The 26,376-nt window shown below is 39.9% G+C and overlaps 1 protein-coding gene across 1 annotated transcript; it reads left to right on the top strand.

Annotated features, from left to right (window-relative positions):
* The first annotated feature begins 1,303 nt into the window (after positions 1–1,303).
* Positions 1,304–11,301, top strand: LOC124292548 (calpain-type cysteine protease ADL1-like). The gene is made up of 7 exons (XM_046729685.1): positions 1,304–1,967; positions 6,159–6,487; positions 7,374–7,505; positions 8,062–8,258; positions 8,868–9,045; positions 10,585–10,647; positions 11,203–11,301. The coding sequence occupies exons 1-7, from the start codon at positions 1,304–1,306 to the stop codon at positions 11,299–11,301; spliced, it is 1,662 nt and encodes a 553-aa protein (XP_046585641.1).
* The last annotated feature ends 15,075 nt before the right edge of the window (positions 11,302–26,376 follow it).

The raw sequence follows: 26,376 nt of genomic DNA on the forward strand, positions 1-26,376 counted from the left end.
GGGTGAGGAAAGGGTTCTTGACGTGCCTGTGCACCCAATTTTAAGATCACCTATGAATAGGTCAGTGACACCTGCCATACATATACACAGAGATATCGTGTCTACGCGTACATGGAGAGGAACAGGTAAGTTTTTTCTCTTCTCTGAATGCTGGTCTCAGTCGAATTGTACATCAGCTTGCGGTTAAAAGCATGACAGGATCTGTATTATGATTCTTGTAGCTATTGCACACTATTCAAGTTAGGGGATGTTTAAATCAAGATTGTGTGTTTATTGTATAAAGAAACACTCCGAAATATTCAGGCTGTAGGACAGTGACCTATTAATAATCGAGTTTGGACGAGATAACACTGATATTGACACCATAATCCATCGAACGTGGATACAATACATGCGTAATCCAAGTCATCTTGCCTCACGGCCTGATCCAGTCAATGACCTTTTACGATATGCTCTGCTTCTCTAGACCAATTTTAATCTTGATCTTCATTGATGTTTCAATTAAGAACATAGAAGTACACATTTCAAGCCATGTCACAGCGACAGATAAGATGTTCCAGCCAGGTACACGACATGACACGGACAGTGGTATGATTGTGTATCTCTTCTGAAGTGTATCTTCATCAGCTGTTATTTGAACTTATTTCTGTCCCCAAATATAATGTACTATAGCCATTGGCTAATCTTGAATGTAAGCGGTTGTGATTTACGCCTTATCTAACATTCATTTTCAGCTTACGGAAAAGTATAACAACTGAACCAAATCAAGAGTGTGAGTCACTCAGTTCAACCATCAGGCATGTCTTCAGGATTACTCAGTTCAACTGTCAATGTATCAACGTCTGCAAGATATTCTCCAACAATACCAAAAGCAGCCATGTTTGTTCCTTATGGAGAAAGTAGATCTGGAAGCTATGGAGCTACTCTTGGAAAACTACATGCTGGATATATGGAGCCAATACACTCCAAAGTTTTCAAATTAGTCGTGTCCATTCCTTTTCCAAAACGTTCAGTGTTCAGCATAGGAGATTATGGCACAGCAGACGATGGTAGATCCATGGTCTTTCTTTGGAGACTTTTAGATACCCTTAAAGAACGACACGGCACTGATACCCAGTTTCAGGTTATTCATGAAGATCAAGGTAGAAATGATTTCAACTCACTCTTCCGATGCTTGACAGGAATTATTCCCGAGCCGCCATCCTACCTCCTGGCGATGGATAACATGTATGCTTTTGCTTGTGGAACAGACTTCTACAAACAATGTGTACCTTCTGATTCCATGCATTTCATCATGTGCATGATGTCCGTACACTGGCTGTCTCAACCGCCCACAGTTTATAGGGACTCTATCTACGTTTGTAACGACAGCCTTGAGGAAGAAAAAGAAGCATTGAGGAAACAGGCCCAAATGGACTGGGAGAAGTTCCTGCTGATGAGGAGTAGGGAATTGAGAGAAGGTGGGGTACTTTTTGTTGGTGCGCCTGCTGCTTATATGGATGAAAAGACTTGTCGAGTAAGGTTTTCTGGAGAAACGTTAGTGACTCAGATGACAGACATATGGAAATCATTCACAGTCTCTGGCAAAATCACAAGACAAGAATTTATTAAAACAAATATCTCGTTTTGTTTGAGGAATCTTCTGCAAATGCGAGAGCCATTCGAAGCAGAGAATTCCCAGATCACAGCATCAGGACTGAGTCTTTTGTCATCCGAAATAATTTTAAACAAAAACATTTACTATTCTTCATGGATACAGAAGAAAGACGAGGAGGGAATTGATGACAGGGAGGAGTTTGCCGAAATGATGGTGTCGGCCCACCGGAACTGGAGCAACCACAGCTTCATGGCAGGTCTCTCAGACACCCGATCACTGAAAGAAAAGAAACAAATTCTCGATGAATTCTACACTAATCTCAACATGGAAATTGCAAGAATGAATCCTGAACTGTTTAAGCATGACTATTGTACAGCATATGTTTTGATCAAGAAGGTGTAGAAACATACACAAGTTTGTTATTGAATATAAGGGTGTGGCGTTAACTCTTAACGTTAACTCAAGATATGGTATTGTCTTAGTCTTAGAAGTCATTTTCGAATTATTTATTATATATATGTTATGTACTGAACTCAAGTATTCAAGTTGTATGACTGCAGTCTGTAAATTAACGAAACTGGACCAGACAACCACGTGGTTGACATCATGACCATCGCTGTACGTAACAAGGATGCGGCATACGTAACAAGGGTACGGCATACGTAACAAGGATACGGCATACGTAACAAGGATACGGCATACGTACCAACGGTTCGGCATGCGTAACAAGGATACGGCATACATAACAAGGATACGGCATGCCTCTATCAAGTCAACCAGGCTGTGCCTGCTTCACGACCATATTCAGTATTCAGAACATTACGATTATCAGCTTGGCTGTATAAATGGAATGACCGAGACATTCATAGAAAGCTTCATTCAGGGATTCCCGTTGGACTGGCGAAGTATAGTTATATCGTGTCTCCCTTTCAATGGGTACAGTGGTTTCATAACGAGCTCCGTTTTGTTGCTTTTGTTAGTCTTAAAGTGTTGGCAACTTTCGTCGCACAGTGTCTAAGTCAGTACTAGTACGGCTGTGGAGAGAGACAGGATTAATCGGTGCTATCATACGTAAGTTCCTTTCAATGTCGCATATTAGAGTGATACAATCCTGTTGTGAATATGATCTCCCTATTAGACGTCTAGTGTTATAGAAATTATTACATGAGGAAATTATTACTTTTGGGAGGCGTAGCTTATGTCACAACCACGTATACTATCTCTCTCTCTCTCTCTCTCTCTCTCAGTCTCTCTCTCTCTGTCTCTCTCCTCTTCTCTCTCTCTCTCTCTCTCTCTTTCTGTTGTTTGTTGCGACACGTGAAGATCCGGATTAAAATTGAACTTCAGTAACTTATGCTTGTCGTAAGTTTCGACTAACAGAGTGTCATCGCATCTCAGTTATATAGAACGATCCTCATGCTGTTGATCACTGGACTGTCTGGTGGAGACTCGACCACCGACATAAAGCTGGAATATTGCTAAATCTAAACTCACTCACTGTTTGTTGTGTGACAGTCACCTCTGTTCCAGCTTTTTCAGCAAGTGTTACACACGTGACTCATGCATTTACGTCACAACTTATAATCGTGATATGGATGCTATTCCAATAATGCCAAATACAACAATAATTAATGAAAACACAACCCACCACAAATATTGCAGTTGGACAATGTAACGTCGTTGGCGCCACAGAATGATTGTAACGGTATTTCTGTCTATTGCCATACGGCAATTCATATCAACGTATGCAATACGTTAAGAGGAACGCCGATCTGCTACGTCTACGCACTAGTGTACAGGCATTGTTTATTATTTAGTATACGTATTACCATTCACAAGCTTTTATGCATGAGCGTATTTGACCTAATTAAATCGTGACTGCATTGTTAATATGTTTCATTGCCAGTGTTGTGAGATATCTGTGGATATCTAAAATATGTACGAGTGAGCTTAGTTTTACGCCGCTTTTAGATATATTCAAGCAATATCACGGCGGTGACACCAGAAATGGACTTCACACATTGTACCCATGTTGGGAATCGAACCCGGGCCTTCGGCGTGAAGAACCAACGCTTTAACCACTAGGCTACCCCGCCGCCCCAAATGTGTAAGAACAGACACGTGCTGCTGCAAAGGAGGTCATACAGGGAAGTGCTTAGCAGACAAATCTATAAAGATTAGGATTAAATTCTAAGATCTTTTTCTAAGAAAAACCTATGTCTTTAGTACCAAGACACTTGTCTCAATTATGTTTAAGGACCATTGGTTACTGCACGTAGTCTTTCATGGACATCTTCAAAAACAACAACAATAATAATATTGATGGTGAATGTAATAGCATATTCATCAAACAAATGAATTCCATCTTAAAGAAAGAACCTCGGCCTTGTGTGCTTTTGTCTTTTTATGAATATAAACTCAAGATGAGTCATTGGCGTGCGCCATGCAGTTTGTGCGTATATCAACAGTGACAGTTTTGTTGCAGAACATGATGGAAAGGTATAGTAGGTTCAAGTTGTGTTCCTTAAACAAAGCGTTCTACACGCTACAATTAAACCCATGTTAGCACTTTTGAAATGTGGCAGTGTTAGTGCAACGACCTCTAAACCGGCATCATCATTACAACATCGTCGTTCCCGCGCGTGCGTGGGGGACCTCAACACTGGTAACATCAGTACCATACAAAAACGGCGTTGTTGTTGATTGGTGTTGGATCTCATGACTTCGTCTAGCCAGCGCCGGAAATCAACACCGCCCACGGATTTTCTATAGACAATTGTCGATCTGAAACCACTTATACCAGTGAATAAAGTATGGGGCAATTTCTCTTGGGGATATGTGAATGACGGTCCCCGTTGTATGACTACGGGGTATAGAGCTCCGGGCTGTTTGTTGGTGCTACACAAAGGACTTCACTGTGTACGACAGGTTTGTGACTAATGTGTTACACACCGTACAATAGTATGAATACAGAAGGTCATTTACAAAACGGTCAAATGTACTTTGTTAGTATAGGTCCGTCTCCTATTCTCGCGGGTTTCCTATTCTCGCGGTAAATACGTTTTCTTCCGAAATCGCCGATGCGCGACACTTAACGATTGTTTACATCACCGACTGGTAACTAGGAAGTGGTCCAAGTCGGTGAATGATCGAAATCTTGCAGTGTCACGAATATTGGGGAGTTTATACCAACTTGGCCATATCATTACTTTTTCCCGCCCTTTCCGGCAGGATGACTCTTACATACACTCAATAACGTTAATTCCTGGTAATACCGCGAGAATGGGAGAAGCCTCGTTTCGTCAATGGCGGATGGCATTGTTTATCGCCGGGCTCACGAGTGGTAATTCACCTGATGGATCTGGCAGCTGATAGATGTTAGAGGAGAAGGCCCTTCATTTATTAACGCCAAACATTCATACGATAAGAAGTGTTTATGTTATTTTTTCAGCCGGTATCCGTAAGTACCGCGAGAATAGGAAACGCCTTCCTACTTTGATGGGTAGAGCCCACCCGTTGCTAGTACCTTGTTTAGTTGAGACCACACGATGCTAGTACCTTGCTTGTGTTGACACCCACCCGATTCAAGCATCTTGTTCAGTGAAGACCACCCGATTCTGGTACCTTGCTTTAAGCACCTTGTTGAGTTGAGACCACCCGATTCAAGCACCTTGTTCAGTTGAGACCACCCGATGCTAGTACCTTGCTTGTGTTGACACCCATCCAATTCAAGCACCTTGTTGAGTTGAGACCAGCCGATGCTAATACCTTGTTGGGTTGAGACCCACCCGATTCAAGCACCTTGTTCAGTTGAGACCACACGATTCTGGTACCTTGCTTCAAGCACCTTGTTGAGTTGAGACCACCCGATGCTAGTACCTTGTTGGGTTGAGACCCTCCCGATTCTTGTATCTTGATGGCTGAGTTCCATCCAGGTACTAGAATCGGGATTTAACTGAGAAAGTGTAATCCCAAAAGCAACATATGTAAAGTCGAAAAGTAGTTATCAAAACAAATAAACTTATTTAAGAATTTAAATGTACGGTGTTTCATGACCTAAAGGTTTTGCCTATTGACTTTAGCACCTTCCTCCTTTGCAGATACAGTTTCATTTTAAGACACAAAAGTTGTCGATGTTTTGCATCTGAAGGGAATATTGATCCCCCAGAAAGACCTGCAGGGGACAAGAAGATATGCACGTAAGACAAGACTTTCAAACATTAAGACAATGTTACTAGGCTGGAAAAGGTCTCGAACCATTGCAAACTCGTGTATATGTACAAACATATAATATAATACTACACAGTATTATATATGATCGAAGAACTATTTCTTGTTTCTTAATTTTCAGATTAGCCACCATCAAACTTGTTTTTGCCCTGCAGTTGATGTTATCCCAATAGTTTTCTTAACTTAATCCGAAAATATTACTTTTTCATTGTAATTACGAGAGGAGGGCCCCGATATAACGCTTCAAATAATCAGCATGTATCCATTATTTAAACCAAACTAATTACAGGATTTTGTCTTATTTACAGTATGGAATGCTTTTGTCCAAAAGCGTCTGATAAGTATCGCGAAAAAGAGTTTGACAACAAACACGATGATGAAAATGATGATAAAGAGGACGATGACTTCGAAGATACGGACACCGACGTTGTGGATGACTTAGATCCCTACAATCCGTCTGACAAGCAGTACATCCAGGATTCTCTAGGTTCATGCCTGAAGTATTACACCAAAATATTCCTGCCACCGAGACCAGATCCACACAAACCACAACGTCCAGTAGTTCCCAAAGGCAAAATGTGGACAGACCCAGACTTTCCTCGACCAATGAAAATTAAACTGAACAAAAAAGTGTGTTTGCTAGAATGGAAGAGGCCACACGTGAGTATTTATAATGTGTTACAAGCGTTCTATCACTCAAATTGAACGGTGTTGCAATAAAAGATTCATTTTTGAAACGCTGTCTGAAGATGCAAAAAGTGGTTAAAGCGTTCGCTCGTCACGCCGAAGAGTGAGTGAGTGAGTTAAAATTTATAGTCACATCGACAATATTTCAGCCATATTGTGACTTAAAAAGTTATAAATTAACAATAAACACAATTACATTATAAAACACCTGTCGACGAAAGACAGTAAAACAACTAGATAACAGGAATAAATTTAGGACTAGTAATTAATCTTAACTAGTTTACCTATAAATGACAATACAACATAAAAACCGGCTATAGATCGCCAACAACTTAAGGTAAATCACCATACTAGGGATCACGAGGACTTACAGTACATTGCTACCTGCATGGGCCGTAACGCCGAAGAGCCAGGTTCGATTCTCCACATGCAACGTGTGAAGCCCATTTCTGGTGTCCCCCGGACACACACACACACACGTATGCTGGTATATTTCATGTTATATATTCCAGTTATATCAGAGTTGTCTGTACATAATCGAGTCTGGACCAGAGAGTCCAATGATCAACAGCATGAACGTCGATCTACGTAACTGGGATACGATGACGTGTGTCAAACATATCAGCCAGTCTAAACACCTGATCCCGTTAGTCGCCTTTTACAAGCCTGGGATACCGAAGACCAAATCTAACCCGGATCTTCACGGGTGTATATTTCATGAGACTGATCACTCATATCCATGAATTAAACACATCGACATACTCTAAAATTTACATTATTCAGATGCCAGATTAGACAGATTATATGTCATAAGCAATTTTAACTTAGTTCCTCACTATTGATTTTTGTTTGATTTCAGAAAATCTATAGTAACCCAGTTCTTTTCCATGAACAAACTGAGAGAGGTGATATCAACCAACGCAGTTTTGGAACATGTTGGTTTTTAGCGATGGTTGCAAACATAGCAGAGAACCCAGTTCTTCGACGAAAGGTCTGTGCATATGTTTTTATAGACTTTAACAAGTAGAGTGAGTGAGTGAGTGAGTGAGTTTGGTTTTAATCCGCTTGTAGCAATATTCCAGCAATATCACGGCGGGAGGCAGCAGAAATGGGCTTCACACATTGTACACGTGTTGGGAATTGAACCCGGGCCTTCGGCGTGACGAGCGAACGAATAGCCAACTAGGCTACCCCACCGCCCCTTTAACATCCCGCATGACCAGATGCATTGATTGTCATGCAGCAAGCCAGAGATATGGCAGTAACATGGCACTGACCTCATTGCCAATACTCCGAACTACTTCTGTTTATAAGTGTGATATTTAATGAGGTAGAACTGTAATTCACTCGTCATGACAAAGGCATGGAGTCAATTCCCTATCGTGGACTCAGGCCTTATTGATGTCGTAATATGGCTGGATGAAAGTTTGCATTACCACAAATTACGAGGTTACCAACAACACAGATTCCATTTGCATAACAGGTAAAATAGCATTGAAAAATCGTTGAATCTGTCACTGAAACTCGGGGATGACTTTCTTTTTAAGGTGATCAACGAAATGTCCTATACTCCCAGAACGGATGGAGTCTTCCACTGCAGGATGTGGCGGTTTAGGGATTGGGTGGACATCTACACTGATGATTTATTGCCTGTCAGGAAGAAATCAGTGTTCCTGTTTGGGGCTGCCGCTCCTTCTCTCTCCGGCGAGGTGTGGGTCTCCCTGCTGGAAAAGGCCCTTGCAAGGTGTGTCGACACCTTTTATATTAATGTAATTCATTTTGATAAGGTGCTTCGCTAAAATTCAAAGCCGCCGACAGTACTTTAACAGGCGATAAAGTTTTTGCATTACGTCACACTGTATCGACGTCACTACGCCATTCTGGTCTGCCCCCTCGGAATCAAACGTATCCTTGGTAAAGTACCTCGTCTTTAAACTATTCCGTAGAATCCCGTTTCCTGCTTATTTCGACGGAAACGTCCCTGAAAGAGTCCGTCATTTAGCCCCGAACGAGACTTGTTAATTTAGGTCACCGACACCGTCGCTTTTCTGTTTGTGTTCTGCCTCGATTAATTCCTGTGTGTATTAAATTATTTGGCATCTCAGAAAAGAAATACACTTCGCTCTACCACCATGTTTTGTGTTATAAAGTACACTTTTGCCCTGAGCTATTATAGTTTAAGTACGAGGACGCTTGCGTGCTTTTGTCGAATAGGAAAGCTTGTTTCATTCCTTGTAGCCACGAGTGCCTGTAAATGCGAATGCGAAAGCGTGGCTAAAACCTGCATTTAAAATTAGCTCTGCCTATCTGTTTGTTCTCCTTGAACTACCTATCATTGGCACCTCGGCTTTAGGCTCCACGGATCCTACAGCGTTGTTGAAGGGGGTTGGCCAAGCGACGCCTACCTGTCCCTGACCGGAGGGGTGGCAGAGACGATAGACTTTGCTACCTACAACGACCACCCCTACGACCTTTTCCGGCGAACAGCGAATGCGCTTGGCAGTGGCGGCCTGGTGACTTGCTGTAATCTTGTGAGTATCTCATCACTGTCATTTCTTCTCATACCATAAACGTTAATGCTAAGGATGGCGTCTGGGTAGCCCAGTGGTTAGAGCGTTGGATTGTCAAGACAAAGATCTCGGTTCGATTTCCCACATGAGTACACTGTGTGAAGCCCGTTTCAGGTGTCCCCGCTATGATATTGCTGGAACATTGCTAAAACTATACTCACTAGCTTTTGTTAAGAAACATAGATGTCCACGCATGTGCGCGTTTTCCATTTTTCAAAGTATTTGGTGATGATACTTTTCAAATATGATACCTGGAGGAAGTTTCATGAGAAACACAAGCACTGTCAAAATACTCAAAGATGTTTCCACCTTTTTCGTCAACGTTAACACCTGTTATCATTATTATTATTAATATAGGATATTTATATAGCGCACATATTCAGGTGACTAGTACATACTCAAGGCGCTGGCATCTTTTTCCTTCGATCATTGGATGTCAATCTCAACGGCACATCATATTATTAATCTCAACTCCCTGGGGATTGTACAATTCTTGCAGCCACTAGGCGCACCGAGTTAATGTGGCTTTCTCATCCTTACGAAATTCCCATTCACAGCTGGGTGGACTGGGACACATAGTCACAGTACTTTGTCCAAATTTACTGCACGTTGCTGTACCCGCAACTGGGTGTTTTTCAAGTATTCAGGTGGCCACCATCTGGTCATGTGCCAATGGATTCGTGGGTTCTTTTAAGTGCACTGGGTTAATGGTGATTCAAAACCACATCCTCATGAAAAAGTCTGAAATGTACTGTCGACTCTGCTTGTTCATACAATATATACCGTATCTGAGTAGATAAGCCTTTGCCTGGCTTTTCCCCCGGAAGGATAATGTCAAAACTACCACTCTTGGGCACATGGTGAAAATGGCTAAAGCGATTGAATATATAGTTCCATGTTGTTGTTGCCTGTTGCTCTTGAACAAGTATTTGTGAATGGCAAGCATTTACTTATGTATTCAGTGAAACGTTTAAGGTTTGATCTAATTTCACGGTATAGAAAATTAATCTGTATTCATTTGGCCGTTCTCAGTTTTGGTTATCATAAGAAAATTCATCTGGCCGTTTTGGTTTTAACTAACATAGCCGTCGTGGAGTATGGCTCATTGTGATGTAGGCGTTGCGCTCCATACGTAACTACTCGCCTCTTGACGTGACCTACATGGAGATTCGTACCTGTATGGTTCGCCATTATTGCCAAGAATTGTGGCAAACCAATCAATTCGCGCGTAGTAAAATGTGAATGGGGTCCATTATTCTCTTTGCGATTATCGATTTTCATTATTACTTCCGTGATTATAAAATTATCTTGTTACTGATATTTGTTAACGACATAAGAAACTTACTTAAAGTGACGTTCGTGTTGTAATATAAATTTCTCGGAGTAGCCATGTTTGTAAATTCAGAGTTACCCTGGACTATTTTCATCTCCGTATCCGTGCGAGGGTGCGGAAGGATCATGTGTGTTCTGATTGTCGTGAATACAGCTTTGTGTTTACAGGCGGACGAAGATAACATGGGACTGGTTAGAGCGCATGCTTACTCCCTGACCGGCGCTGAAGTGGTGAGTAAGTAATCGTGTCTAAAACAAGGAATTTTTCAAGTAACATGGGTATGGCCAGGGATAGTCAAATAGGTGGTCGCAGAAGTCTTGGGTGCAGATCTTAGTGGAAGTAGCAAATATTCAAACGTGTATGTTGATTATACTTTCAAGGTAAGAGATACGGTAGGGTTTCTTCACAGTAATAACCAGATGCTTCAGCCAAGCGTATGTTTGGGATGACACTTTCTCAGTACAGTTTATATTTGGGGTTGAGTCCCATCGGGGAGTTGAAACCACACTTTCATCGTCAGTACAAAGTCAGCGATCTAACAAACACAATGACTTTAAGTATTCATAACCTTACGGCCGTGGGAACCGTGCCAGTTTACACTTGTCAGAGGGATTCACTACCAGTCGCCTTCCAATTCTTGTGGAAACTGCGGTGGCTGAAGGGGTTAGATCGCTGACTTTGTGTGCTGGTGATTAGGTGCCTGACACTGAGACTGGTTTCGAAACATTTCCTGGTAATTCCTTAACTGGTCACTTAGAAGGCAGGTCCATTTCTGATTCCTGCAGGTAATGCGACATGACGGCGAAATGATCCCTCTGGTCCGAATTCGTAATCCACATGGCCATCAGAGCGAGGAGTGGCATGGAAAATGGAGTGACAGGTAGGTGTTGCAAACCTTAAGATGCCACACTGGTTGCATATTTCTTTTTAAAATCTAAACGTTCCGTTTTTTCACATAATTTTGCATTATCTCTATTATTTTCCATATCCCGAACTCGAAATCGCGATCTTCTTAGCATTGCTGCCATTATTTTCTCGAAATCACGAGTTGATTTCATTACCTTGATTATTTTCTCAAAATTTGAGTTATGTATTCATTAGTTCAAATTCCATTAGAAAAGTCAAAATTTCTAGAAAACAATTCCAAGACACGAGAAAAAGGAGTTACGAGTGTACTGAAATATTTGAAACAACAGGGAAAAAACAGAAGTAACGAGAAAATTTCGAGTATTTGAGAGAACTTGAACAACCTAAATTACGAAAATAACAAGGTATAAACGTAATAACCAAAATATTATTAAGTAACGAAGAATCTTGAATTTTTTAGAAAAATAATAATGAAACAACGGGAAACCTCTGCTAAAATTATTATATAGTTACCATTCACTTGATTCTGATGAAACAAAACTTTATTGAAGGGATCAAGTCCCGCATGTTACATAGAACGAAACTAAATAGTACTTTGATGAAGAATCACATTTCTGATGGAGTTGATACTGAAATACCGAGATGGATAATTTTGTTGGCTTGATACAGGATGATACCTATTATCACAATGTGCACCCTTTTCTGCGTCGTGAGATGTGACTGATTGTAGTGACAGTTTGTAAACTGAATGTCAGTAGATACCTATTATTATAATTTAAGTGCACGGTAAACTCGGTAAAATGAGATCATTCATCTGTTTCTTGCTTACCGCCACACTCAGCAATATTCCAGCTACATGGCGGTGGTCTGTAAATAAATCGAGTCTGGACAAGACAATCCAATGATCAACATCATGAGCATCGATCTACTCAGGTGGGATACGATGACATATGTCAACCAAGTCAGCGAGTCTGACCGCCCGATCCCTTTAGACGACTCTTACGACAAGCATGGGTTGCTGAAGACAACTTCTAACCCGGATCTTCACGGGTCAGTAGATAATTGAACTAAATACATGGGTGTATTTGGACATAGAAATAGGATGTTGAAACCATTATTTCTAGGAGTGATGAGTGGTCGACCCTCAAGATGGGCAGCAACCTTCACCATGACAATGAAGATGGCGAGTTCTGGATGAATATGGATGATTTCATCAGATACTTTGATCAGACAACAATCTGTTCCCTGACCCCGGACTTTGACATAGACGGCCGATCCGACCCATTAAGTGAGTATAAACATTTTAATTGTTTGATCGGCATTCTTCAGGTTTGTGCCGCAATATAGCCGGGATATTGCTGAGTGCGGCGTTAAACAACAGTGGGTTTATTTTTACACTGCACACAGCAATATTCCAGAGAAATGGAGGCAGTCTGTAAATAATCGAGTCTGGACCAGACAATCCAGTGATCAACAGCATGAGCATCGATCTACGCAATTGGGAACCGATGACATGTGTCAACCAAGTCAGCGAGCCTGAGCACCCGACCCCCTTAGTCGCCTCTTACGACAAGCATGGGTTACTGAAGATCAACTGTAACTCGGATCTTCACGGGTTCGTTAAACAAACGAGTCAATAATAAAGTATACAACTTAATGGATAGCAAATTTTTGTGTGTTGCAACGTTTCGGTGTATTTTCTTATTCCGTTTTCAAGCTTTGCAAGAATCTACATCGAAACGACGCTCTACGCAATAAACAAGAAGTTGTTATCTATAACGTTTATCCATATACTTATTATCAACATGCTGTTGTGCAACTTCAGGACATTCCTCAATGGTAATACTTTCTACATTTTGTTTCGTTAACTAAGTTTAAAATATAGATAATTGTATTTGAGATACTAGGGCAACCTCGGTGTATATACTGACGTCTATCTATGCTATCTCCATCAATATGTACATGCGTGTGTATGTATGTATGTATGCGTGTGTGTATGAGTGTGCACATGCATATATGCATGTTAATGTGCGTGTGTAAACGTTTGTATAAATATCTATGCTACTTTATTTTTTCAATACTGATATGGTTGCATTAGGGTCTAATCATTTCTGAAGTACAAAAGAGTTGTGAGATCTTTCATGTCCTGCTCCGATGTTGTATCGCTGTGACCGCCCTTTAACCTGCCTGACCCTGAAATCCAGTCCAACGCACATCTACAATGGTTGAGCAAGTCTATAGTACCTCACTTCTTGGTATTTAGAATTCCGTTTTATTTCGTAGGAATGATTTATTTGGTCAACAGACTATCAGTCTACATTTGAACATTACGCAAAGCGGACTTGTCGTACCTATGTCCTCGTCTATGTTGGCCAAGAAGTCATACATTAAATCCTACAACTGAAATACGAACATGATACATTTGCAAAGAAGAACCACCACCTGCGGTTCTACACCCACATATAACATGCAATAATGTTTAAATATATCGGATCATGGCCAAAGTAGCACTTGACTTCTGTTCGATAGATTACGTGCTGAGGATATTCGGAGAATGGCGAGGAAGGACCTCTGTGGGTCAAGGACGAGATTTGACGGAGAGACTAGGAAATCCTAAAATGGCGTTCACACTTCCTGGAGAAGGTAAATACTTCACAAAGAGTATTTACTGGCATCCGCTGTAGTTGAATGTTTTCTGTATGAGTGAGTACCCTATGCAGCTTGTACGAATATCAGACTGTGTGATATTTTTCAGTTTAGTTTTAGCAATGTTCCAGCGATATCACGTCGGGGGACACCAGAATTGGGCTTCACACATTGTACTCATGTTGACAATCGAACCTGGATCTTCAGCGTAAAGAGTGGACGCTTTCAAACACACTATCACGACTGGGATTTCAGGTTGTAATACAGATCCCCAGCCGCCTAGACTTTTCGTAAGACGCTACTAAATTAATCGCGTTGCCAGCATCGGTCAAGTGCTTCTTTGCATGTCGGGCGGTGCGGGAGCCCAGTGGTAAAAGCATCACGCCGAAGACCCGGGTTCGATTCCCCACATGGGTACAATGTGTGAAGTCCATTTCTGGTGTTCCTGGCCGTGATATTGCTGGAATATTGCTAAAAGCGGCGTAAAACCATACTCACTCACTCACATGTCATCGAATCGCAACTGATACCATGATATCAGTCACTTCGTTGTATGCAAACAGTCGTTATGTACTGGAATATTACTGAGTACGGAGTTAACAAACAAATCGTTGGTGACAGATGCAGGACATGTTGAACCGTTTTATGAACACCAGGGATCACCTATGTGATATTGAAATTATTTGACATCACACCAACCTCTTATTGGTATCACATCAACCTCTTATTGATATCACATCAAACGCTTATTGATATCACAGCAACCTTAAAAAGTCTGAAACAAATCCCTTGGTGTTCCAACAGGAATACAACCAGTTACGTTCGAAGTATAACACTCACAGATCCATTTTCACAGATGGATCCAAGGACGATGGCCAAGTTGCCAGCGCTACAGTCATTGGATCCACGACTGTCTCCTCTAGGATCCCCGACAACAGTTCCATTTTCACCGCTGAAGCCAAAGCTATCTCCTCAGCTTTGACCTACATTCAACAGCAAAATCAGTCCAAAAACTTCATCGTTTTTACAGATTCATTATCCTGCCTTCAAGCACTTCTAAACGTGACTTCAAGTCACCCAATCATCTTCGACATACTAGAACTGTACAAAGACCTTTCTACTGGCCAATATGACATCGTCCTCTGCTGGTTGCCGGGTCACGTCGGCATAGCAGGTAACACTAAGGCCGATGCTGCAGCAAAAGCAGCTCTTGAAAAGCCCCTATCTCCACTGCTAATCCCATACAGTGATTTCAAACCCACTATCAGAAGCTATACTCGGGACCTGATGCAAAAAAGGTGGGACACTCAAGTAGGAAGAAACAAACTCCATGAATTGAAGCCAACAATCGGTTATACCTACTTGGGTGTCAGTCAAGACGTGATGAAGTAATTTTACGACGATGTCGTATTGGCCACAGTCGATTTACACATGACTATCTGCTAAAAACGGATGGGGATGGACCCCCCCATATGTCTCTCCTGCGATGAGGCTTTCACCGTCAAGCATATTCTGCTTGACTGTGTGGACTTTACATCTGCAAGGGACTCACATTATCACGCAACCAATCTGAAAGATCTGTTCTCCAGCGTGAGCGCTCATCTGATACTGAACTACCTGAGGGAAGTTGATCTATATCATAAATTGTAACTGTGTAATGTCACTAACGAATTTACCTGCTTTTCAATTTAGTGCTATGACATTCTCTGTTCTAAAATAACAATGTAATGAATGTATGTCTTTGAAACGAAACCACTTTGTACTTACAATGTATATTAATGCAGACTTGTTCTCGTCACTATATGGCTGGAAAAATGCCGATGTGACGTAAAGCCCTACTCAACTCACCTCAACTCTTATTGATATCAAATCAACCTCTTATTGATATCACATCAATCTCTTATTAATATCACATCAACCTCTTATTGATATCACATCAACCTCTTATTAATATCCCACATGGGTACAACTTGTTAAGCCCATTGCTGGTGTTCCCCGCTGTGATATTGCTAAAACGGCGTAAAACCATTCTCAGTCAGTCAGTCTTATTAATATCACATCAACCTCTTATTGATATCACATCAAACTCTTATTGACATCACATCAACCTCTTACTGGTATCACATCAATCTCTTATTGATATCACATCAACCTCTTATTGATATCCCATCAAACTCTTATTGATATCACATAAACCTCTTATTGGTATCACATCAACCTCTTATTGATATCACATCAATCTCTTATTGATATCACATCAACCTCTTATTGGTATCTCATCAATCTCTTATTAACATCACATCAACCTCTTATTGATATCACATGAATCTCTTATTGATAAGACATCAACCTCTTATTGGTATCACATCAACCTCTTATTGATAACACATCAACCTCTTATTAATATCACATCAACCTCTTATTGGTATCACATCAACCTCTTATTGATATCACATCAATCTTTTATTGATATCACATCAATCTCTTATTTATATCACATCAACCTCTTATTGATATCACATCAACCACTTATTGATATCACATCCACCTCTTATTGATATCACATCAACCTCTTATTGATATCACATCAATGTTATAATAGTGAAATCCCACAAATACAGGTATGGTTGCTCCGGTGACAACAATTGATTTATGTAATTAAGAAATACAGTTCGCTCTATAACCATGTATTGCGTAATAAAGTAAATCTTTGCCCTGAACTATTATAGTTAAATTACGAGGTCGCTTGTCAAATTCAGGCAGTTTATCCGTCCAAAAACATAAAAGTAATGTTTCCACCAGTGATGTTAGCCGAGTGAAGCAACTGCAAACCAAGAAACGGGGTGCTACGGAGTAGTAGACTGTAGGAGGCTGTACGAGGCAATGACAATTGACATGCAGTTGATGTTGTTTATCAAGGGTATAGTACAACCAGAAATTATTGAGAATTTAAAGATTGTAATTTTTTGGTATTTTTTTTTCACTCATTACTCACGTATAAAATGTGAATATTAACTCAAGATTCAAAGACAGGTGAACAGTTAGTATTTTGTCAAGTCACCATGGGCAGCAATGCAGGCTTCAATGCGGCGGGGCATACTACTGATCAAAGAAATTAGAAAGTCGTGGTCCATGCTGTCCCAATATCGGACCACCTCTCCTTTCATTTCAGCAATATTTGTCAGATTTTTCTTATTGACACTTTCCTTCATAAGTCCCCAAACATTATCTATTGGATTTAGGTCAGGGCTATAGCTTGGCCAATCTAATAATGTCATACTTTGGGTCCGAAACCAGGCCTATGAATGCTTTGAACGATGTTTTGGGTCGTTGTCCTGCTGGAAAATCCAAACATTTCCATTGAACACGTGAGCAGATGGAAGTAAATGTCCCTCGAGAATATCTGTGTACCGCTCACTGTTCATATTCCCTTCAAATACACAGAAGGGCGTTGCCTCTAACACAGATATGCCACACACACAAAAACACACACACACACACACACAGAGAGAGAGAGAGAGAGAGAGAGAGAGAGAGAGAGAGAGAGAGAGAGAGAGAAAGAGAGAGAGAGAGAGAGAGAGAGAGAGAGAGAGAGAGAGAGAGAGAGAGAGAGAGAGAGAGAGAGAGAGAGAGAGAGAGAGAGACAACAGAGACACACAACACACACACCACCCCGTTAACTTTCGGACTGTACTTTGGGCGAAATCCAACATATTTCTAAAATTCTCAATATTGTCTGGTCATACTATACGTTTGATAATGAGGGGGAAGACGAGAATGGCGGTCATGCAAAAAGTATACTTTATCGCTTAAGAAATTACTGTCGGCGCTTTTGATCTTTTGGAAAAGTATCTTAGGATATATATTCTGTGCATAAAATCAAGGTTTTGGGTTCGTTGCGCAGAGATGGCGAAACCATGAGGTTAACCCTGTCTTGTTAACACAATAGCTTTCATCTGGGCTTCTCACAAGTGCATTCAGCGTCTGAGTACTTCACCACTCACTTCGGGATTCCCTCCCACTTTAACCAGACACGCTGTCATTTAACTTAGATAATGTTGAAAGCGGCCTTGAATTTTAATCGATTACTCACCAGTCAACCCTGAATGTAACGGAAGCAATGTTTTATTCGTTTTCAGTAGGGGCGATGGGGCAGACTAGTGGTTAAAGCGTTCGCTCGTCACGCCGAAGACACGGTTCGATTCCCCACATGGGTACAATGTGTGAAGCCCATTTCTGGTGTCTCCCGTCGTGATATTGCTGTTATATTGCTAGAAACGGCGTAAAACTAAACTCACTCACTCGTTTTCAGTGAATGGTTATCTGGGTGAACGTCTAATGTTAGCAGCCATTTAAATATCCGGTCAAAGTGGAACAATACATTTGTTTTCAAATTGACACTGGTTTTCCAGGAGTTAACATACCCGTTGTGATACACATCATCCAGAACGCTGACCGTGGCGAAAGGATTTATCACATGCGGTGCGACTTATTTAAAGTAAGTGAGAATGGTTTCAGCAATATTCCAGCAATGTCACGTCGAGGAAACTACAACTGAGCGTAACACAGTGTACCCATGTGGGGATCCTTGGTGTTCTTGAAAAGAGTAAATGTGTCCTGCATCTGTCACCAAAGATTTGTTTGTTAACTCTGTACTCAGCAATATTCCAGTACCTAATGACATGTGTGAGTGTTGTTTTACGACACTTTTAGCAATATTCCAGCAATACCACGGCTGGGAACACCAGAAATGGGCTTCACACATTGTACCCATGTGGGGAATCGAACCCGGATCTTCGGTGTGACGACCGAACGCTTTAACCACTGGGCTACCCCACCGCCACTGATTCAAATTAACTGTAGCTTTCCATTTGGAATCTCCATGTATAACTGAGGTAAATAAGAACGAGACAGGTTTCAAATTTTGGTTAACTGACTTCGAGCTATTCACATTCTTCTTGAGACCAACGTGACTGATGTAGAGCCAGTTAATTTTTATCAGTATGGTGAAAGCCCGACGTGATCCAGGGTCCCGATCCTCAAAGCGTTCGTAGCTCTACGACCTGTCGTAACTCTATAGTTTACCATAGGATTACGTATGTCGTAGCGTTACGAACGCTTTGTGGATCGGGACCCTGCATCACTTCACTTTCACAAAGCGTTGGTAGTGCTACGGTATTCGTAAGCCTATGGTCAACTATAGACTTACGACAGGTCGTAACGTTACGAATGCTTTCTGGATCAGATCCCAGATCTTTCGAGATCCCACACATTGACGACGTACATTAAACCCAAGAGTTATGATATGGTGCTGACAGATTTGTCCCACCGAAAGGGCACCTTAGACTACCTTACCTGCTGTTGGATCAATTTCCTTTTTCAGTTCTGGAGTCTCGTGCAACTTTACCTCTGAAGGTGTTTCCTATTTGATGCACTTTAAGCATACGTTGTATTTTTGTTACTACTTTGTATGTTACGTTATAGGTAATAAAAGGTTCCGAGACTCAGAGCCACATCTTCATAGAAAGGATGCCCTGTAATACTGTAATACTACTACCCTGCGCGTCAGTACACCTTCCGCTTCAGCCTCACCCCCGGGCGATATGTTGTGCTGCCGTCCCTTGTTCATCCCGGTATCAACAGGGAGTTTCTCATCAGAGTCTTCTCGCCCCGGCCTCTCTATAGATGCAGGTAAAGTGTGCTAATTGTTCAGCAATCTCTTCATGCAAAGATCTGACCAGGAAACTATAAAAAGAAAGGTTTATCTGGCATTTAGGGACTACACTAATTGTTAAGACTGATGAAACATAATGTCTGATATGGGATATCGTACAGTTTGGTACTGTTGTCCTGGTAGAACTGAATGACCAATGGGAACAAACGCTTAGTGACATTTCTAATTGTTCTCTTAATTCGCAGCTCTGACTAGAAAGCATAGACCGTTGCTCTTATTATCCATCACTGAAAGGTTTGGACCCTAGAGAGGCTCCAGTTTTTATGATGACCATAAATCTACGCTATGAATTGGTGTTGGTTTAAGATCATTTTATCTAACGGGTCCTGGGTCACGATCCAAAAAAGCGTTCGTATTTCTATTGATTATCACAGGCTTGCAAAAGTAGTATGAACGCTTTGTGAAACGGGTCGTGGGTCCACAAAGCGTTCGTAACGTTACGACCTGTCGTAACTCTATAGATTATCATAGACTTACGAATATCGTAGTGCTATTAACGCTGGGTCCTGGTTCTCGATCCACAAAGCGTTCGTAACGTTTCGACCTGTTGTAACTCTATAGATTATCACAGGCTTAAGAATGTCGTAGCGCTACGAACGCTTTGTGAAACGGGTCCTGCTGCAGAGTCATTATTCAAAGACAGCTTTCATATAGCTGAGAGACTGGTTTATACGACGTAAAACAACAAGAATCGTGTCATATTCTCACGCAGAGCTTCATGTAGGAACTAAGACTGGTAAGTTCTGTTTCACTGATGGAGCAGTTAGGGGTGTTTTGTTGAAGTTTCTAGTTTGATTCACTGACTGGGTACTGTTATCTCGGTAGAACTGGATGGATAATGAGAACAACCACTTGATGAAATTTCACAATATCAGGAAGCACATTACATTGGTAACGAACAATGGTATTTTTATATTTGGTAATTTTGTTCGTTAGTGTTACTATGGGCAGTATACAATAGAATCAAACCAAGATGTTGTGATCATTGACTCGGGGTACAGAGACACAGAGATTAAAAAACGCTGCCGGATGTAAGCTAAACGAAAGGGAGATTACTACTTTATAGACGAAAATAAACTATTAAACATATTTAACTGAATGTTTTTTAACTAATCCCTGGACACTGAAACTGAATTTTAATTATTTACAAACCTAAAGGTTTTGCTTGGTTGTCATTTTTGGTCAAAAGTTGCTTGAATGGAGTTCATTCAAAATATCGAAGTGGTAACAGAAAGTTCGGCATTATGACGTCCATATCGTTGAATAACCTAGTTTGATTACACAACACTCGTTAGATAACTATCAACTCTCTACCCAACCCCTGTTTCAAATAACCAAAATTTTCTTACAACGATATTCAGAACATGTCTGTAATAAACTCGATTAAACAAGGATCCGAGACTGACGATTATTTGCTCATTATAAGTCTACCCAGCAATGCCCAGGAAGATATTATTACTTACTATCTTAATAACGATGCTATTTGTTACAGGCGTTTACCAAGGAAGTTGCAGGTGGTCATACAACATCACAAAAGATGGTGATTAACTTTACGTCACAGGTGCCTTTGATCAGCTTCCTCCTGTTAACTGAATAGTGAACAGAACAATGAAGAGAACAGAACAACAAAGAGAATAGAACAATGAAGAGAACAGAACGATGACTTAACAGTGAATTAACAATGACTGGAACAGTGAACTAAACAGTGAAGTGTACAATGAATGGAACAGTAAACTGAGCAGTGAACAGAACAATGAAGAAAACAGAGCAATGAAGAGAACAGTGGACTGAACAATGAATGGAACAGTGAACTGAGCAGTGAACAGAACAATGAACAGAACAGAACAATGAAAAGAACAGAACAAAGACTTAACTGTGAATTAACAATGATTGGAACAGTGAACTGAACAGTGAACAAAACAATGACTGGACCAGTGAACTGAACAGTGAACAGAACAATGAAGAGAACAGAACAAAGACTTAACAGTGAATTAACAATGATTGGAACAGTGAACTGAATAATGAATGGAACAGTAAAGAGAACAGAACAAGGAAAGGAACGATGAACTGATCGGTAAACAGAACAATGAAGAGAACAGAACAATGAACGGTACGGTGAATTAACAGTGAAAAGAACAATGAACGGACCCGTGAACGGCACGGTGAACAGAACAATGACTGGAAAATTGAACTGAATAGTAAACAGAACAATAAACGGCACAGTGAACAGAACAGGGACGTGAACAGAACAGTGAACAAAACAGTGAATTAAGAGTGAACTGAATAATGAATGAAACAGTGAACTGAACACTGAACAGAACAATGGATCGTTGAATTTGTCATAGTTCGCCATATGGTTGTGTAGAGATTGTCATAATTGTAATCACCGACCCCTGTTTCAGCTGAGATCAAATTTACAACTGAGGATGTTCTGCTAGTCCATGGACTTTGAACAGGACATGAAACATGATCTTCTTAACCCTTGCTATAAGGATACAGAAACGACATACTTTGTATTAGTGTTCGACAAATCCCTTTTACCGATAGGCTGTCCGTATGTTTCCAAGCTCCCATCCGCCCTTAACTTTCATTCCTATGTAAAATAATAAAACGTTTTTCTACCTCAAATGTGTGCCCTGATTGATAAAATCTGAGGCTCATACTCTCGCACGTTCATAAAAGGAATTCAGCTTGATGTTCTTTATCTGTATTTGCTAGACACTGTTTCCGAAGCAAAGAGACACGATCATAAATCAATTAACACATGATTACCAAGTGATCTGAATTATAAAATGTCATAATATCAATTAAACAATTCGTCAAAAACCTTTCTATGAATATTTCTGATTTACGTTAACAACACTTTGCAAAAGATGCTGACCACTGTAACTCATATGGCAGTCAATGAGACCACATGAGAGTCACTGATATGGGACGAGTTTTCTTTGGAGATTACGGAAAGGCGCGACTGGCAACAAATGGAGTTGCTGGTCTCCTTGTCCCGGAATAACAGGAGTGGGTTATAAGACCATTACCGTACGAGTTCTCCCACTTCATACACGATAACGTAAGTAGATCTACAACCTGGTCATATGAACTCTCCGTAACTCTCCATAAACCATATAATTTCGGGTAGGGTTGCGAAAACCAATAACTAATTTAAGAAATCTCAAATGAGTCTTCTCAATGACTTGTAAATGTTCATATGCCCATGTTTCACAACAATACAGCAAGATCGGTGAAATCAAAACATCAAATACTTTCAGTAAACAATCTATGGTGTATTAAAGTTTCTTGATATTTTCAAAAGGCAAAACATAGCTTTAGATGCGCTGTCTGAAAGTTTTTTTATTGCTTTATTGAATTTTCTGTTTCTGTTGAAAGTCACTCCAAGATAAATGTAGTCATCTACAATGTCAATCAAAGTATTTCCATAATAGAACTTTAGCTTAGAGTATTTTGCAAGACCGCTCCCAGATATAAGTACCTTTGTTTTATCTAGATTTACTTCCAGATGCCACATGTTACAATATGTATGGAATGAGTTAAGAGTGCATTGATGTTCAGGAACTGAGTCAGCAAAAATGACTGTGTCATCTGCATAAAGTAGTATCATAAATGAAATACATAGGTTCATATCAATATTTGGAAAATTACGAAGACTCAGAGATCCATCATTAGTAAGGAATTCCTCTAGGTCATTTATAAATAAACAGAACAAAAGAGGGGAAAGGTTTTCACCTTGGCGCACGCCAGAGTAGCAGGGGAAGTAATCCGACATATTAGTGTTTGATAGTACACAAGATTTGATATTGGCATACATATTTTGAACAAGAGTTAAAAATCTGCCATTAATTCCATTGTTGCGTAGATTATGCCAAAGCCCAACCCTCCATACATTATCAAACGCTTTTGAAAAGTCAGTAAAAGCATAGAACAGTTTCCTTTTACTAGTCTTTAATAATTGGTTGAGCATATTCATTACAAAGATGTTATCATTTGTTGAGTGATCATTCCTAAAACCCGCCTTGACAGGGGTTAATATATGCGTAGAGGAACAAATAATCGAACACGGGGAAATTCAAGTGTTCCTTGAATGTTTTCTAGTTTTCATCACCAGCTTTGAATAGCGCTGTTGTGATGAAAACTGGAAAGTAATAAAGGAACGCTTGAATTTTTCTGTGTTCCTTTATTTGTTTCTCTACGTATATTATTTATTTCAAGAAAGGTGTTAAGTCTGTTATTCAGAATGCTTGTGAACAGTTTACCGCAACAGCTGAGTATCGTAATTGGTGGATATGCGTTTGGGTCAGATTTATCTCCCTTTCCTTTGTAGATGGGTCTGTTAGAGCCCGTCAACCATGCAATATTCCTTTTGATAAAGTCAAATTAACTTATTGAACATATGTAGCACCAAGTAGATCAAATGAATCTATAAGATAATCATTTTCAATTTGATCAGTTCCAGAGGCTTTATTGCGTTTAAGGATTTTAATTGCAAAAGCTATTTCTTCAAGTGATATGTCTTTATTAAGCATGTATGTAGTCATGGTAGTCTTTCTATTTTTCCATCACAAGGGATAAGTATTTCAATGTAAAACCTGTTAAGGATCCTTTTACTACTGTTAATTTTCATTTAATGATCGAATTTTTAAAAGAAATAGAATTATTAGATAAATTTTGATGAATAGTTTGTAAACAGATATATATTTTATTGTTGGTAGTTTGTATTAGTAACTGAGATTATTCGTGGTTGTACCCTTCGTAAATTTTTTTATTGTCCTCCTGAGAGGGTACGTCAGTCCCAAACCTTTCAAAGTCAATTTAAACTTACCAGGAGTTTTAAACATAGTATTCTTGTTATTTTAATTCTTTGGCTAACATGTCGTACAATCGCCAACGGCTGAAGGGATGAAATCCAACTAGGGTCCATGCAGGTAGCAAAGTACTGTTAGTCCCCATGGTCCCTGGTATGGTGATCTACCTTCTGTTTTTGGCGATCTATAGCCTGTTTTTTATATTGTATTGTCCAAATAGTGTTATTAGTTTTAACGTTCCACGCTAGTTTTAATTCTAATTGTGATATTCTAGTAGCTTTACAGTCCTTCGTCGACAGGTTTTTATGATATACATATATTCCATTTCAATGTCAAATATGTTCTCGTCACGATATGGCTGAAAACGATATTGCCGATGTGACGCTAAATATTAACTCACTCACTCACTCACTCACTCACTCGTAGCCTTTCTCGATGATTTCGCGGTTTATTTCGGGGTAATCTGAAATCTGTTTCCCATATATATATTTAAAATGTTCAAAAAATGTATCGATATCAGGTGCATCACTAGAGATATTTCTTTTACTCTTTGTAAGCATATTCCAAAATTCTTTAGGCTTGTGCTTTTGTTTTTCTCTAATCAATTGACAAAATTCATTTTTATGCTGCTTGATATACTTATTCATACATTTCGTATACTCTTTAGAACATCGGCGGTACTCAGCTTTATTAAGAGATGGTTTGCAATTAAAGTATTTGCGTTTGGATTTATGAACGTTATTACGTTTATCTCTGCATTTTTTGCCAAACCAAGGTTTGTGATCACGCCATGCGCTTGATTCATTTTTAAACCGGCGTTTCACACCGAACGTGGCACGTGTAGCATCGGCAAGCAGATTCGCTACTCCAGAGGGAAATTCACTAATTGCACGTGCTGTGTCATCGTGACCTGTTGTCGATTGCAATATGTTTGACAATCTGGAGACATTATTGATGTTGATTATATCTGCAAACAATTTATATGAATATATTTCATAACGCTTAGGTCTCTGGATATTATCATTTTGGGGTACGTTTGTATCAATATTATAAACCTTAAATTCTTGTTCTACTATTACATCATTAAAACCTAAGTTCAATGAGAACATGACTGGAGATTGGATATCTGAGTAAAGGGCTGAAAATTCAGTAATCCCTAAATCTCTAAAATGTGGAAGGCATAATGATGAGGATAGGACATAGTCAACTAAATTTGAATCCTTACAAGTGACATTGCCAACATCTTTATCTAATCTGCCATTACAAATGAACATATTGGTGTTTCTACATAGTTGTATTAATTTGAGGCCTGGTGCATTTTTTATCCTTATCTTGATTTGCTCTTAATATAGGAAGGGAGGCTGTGCAAAGGATATTCTCATGTTCATAAATATAATTCATTATCAATATCAATATCAAGTTCTACAATGATATGTTTGTCTATAGTACAAACGTCCTTCAGATTACTTGTCCTTGCATTAAAGTCTCCCATAAGCAAAAGGTAATCACTTTTACTTTGCATATGTAAAACTGATTGCTCCAGAACAGTGTACATATCCCCTGTAGCATATTTAGAGCTTTCAGGGGGAAAGTGTAAACTTCCCAAATGCCATTTATGATCAGTCTCCAACAAATCTTTAGATATGGTATACCATATAACATAATCACATTCATCATTCTCTAATGAAAGTCAGAATAAAACTTTCTAACAGCTAACCCAATACCACCAGATTTCATTATGAATCTTGATCTGTGGTGAACGTACAGGTCATAGCCATCAATTTCTAGTTCGTCTACTGAATCTGTTTTCGTTTCTTGTAAACAAATTAGGTCATCATTTTGTAAACATGAGGCGAATTCTGGGTAGTGTAGCTTTCTTATAAGTCAATAAACAT

The sequence above is a fragment of the Haliotis rubra genome, unplaced genomic scaffold, assembly GCF_003918875.1.
Source record: "Haliotis rubra isolate DU_JTF1 unplaced genomic scaffold, ASM391887v1 Scf1138, whole genome shotgun sequence".
NCBI lineage: Eukaryota > Metazoa > Mollusca > Gastropoda > Lepetellida > Haliotidae > Haliotis > Haliotis rubra.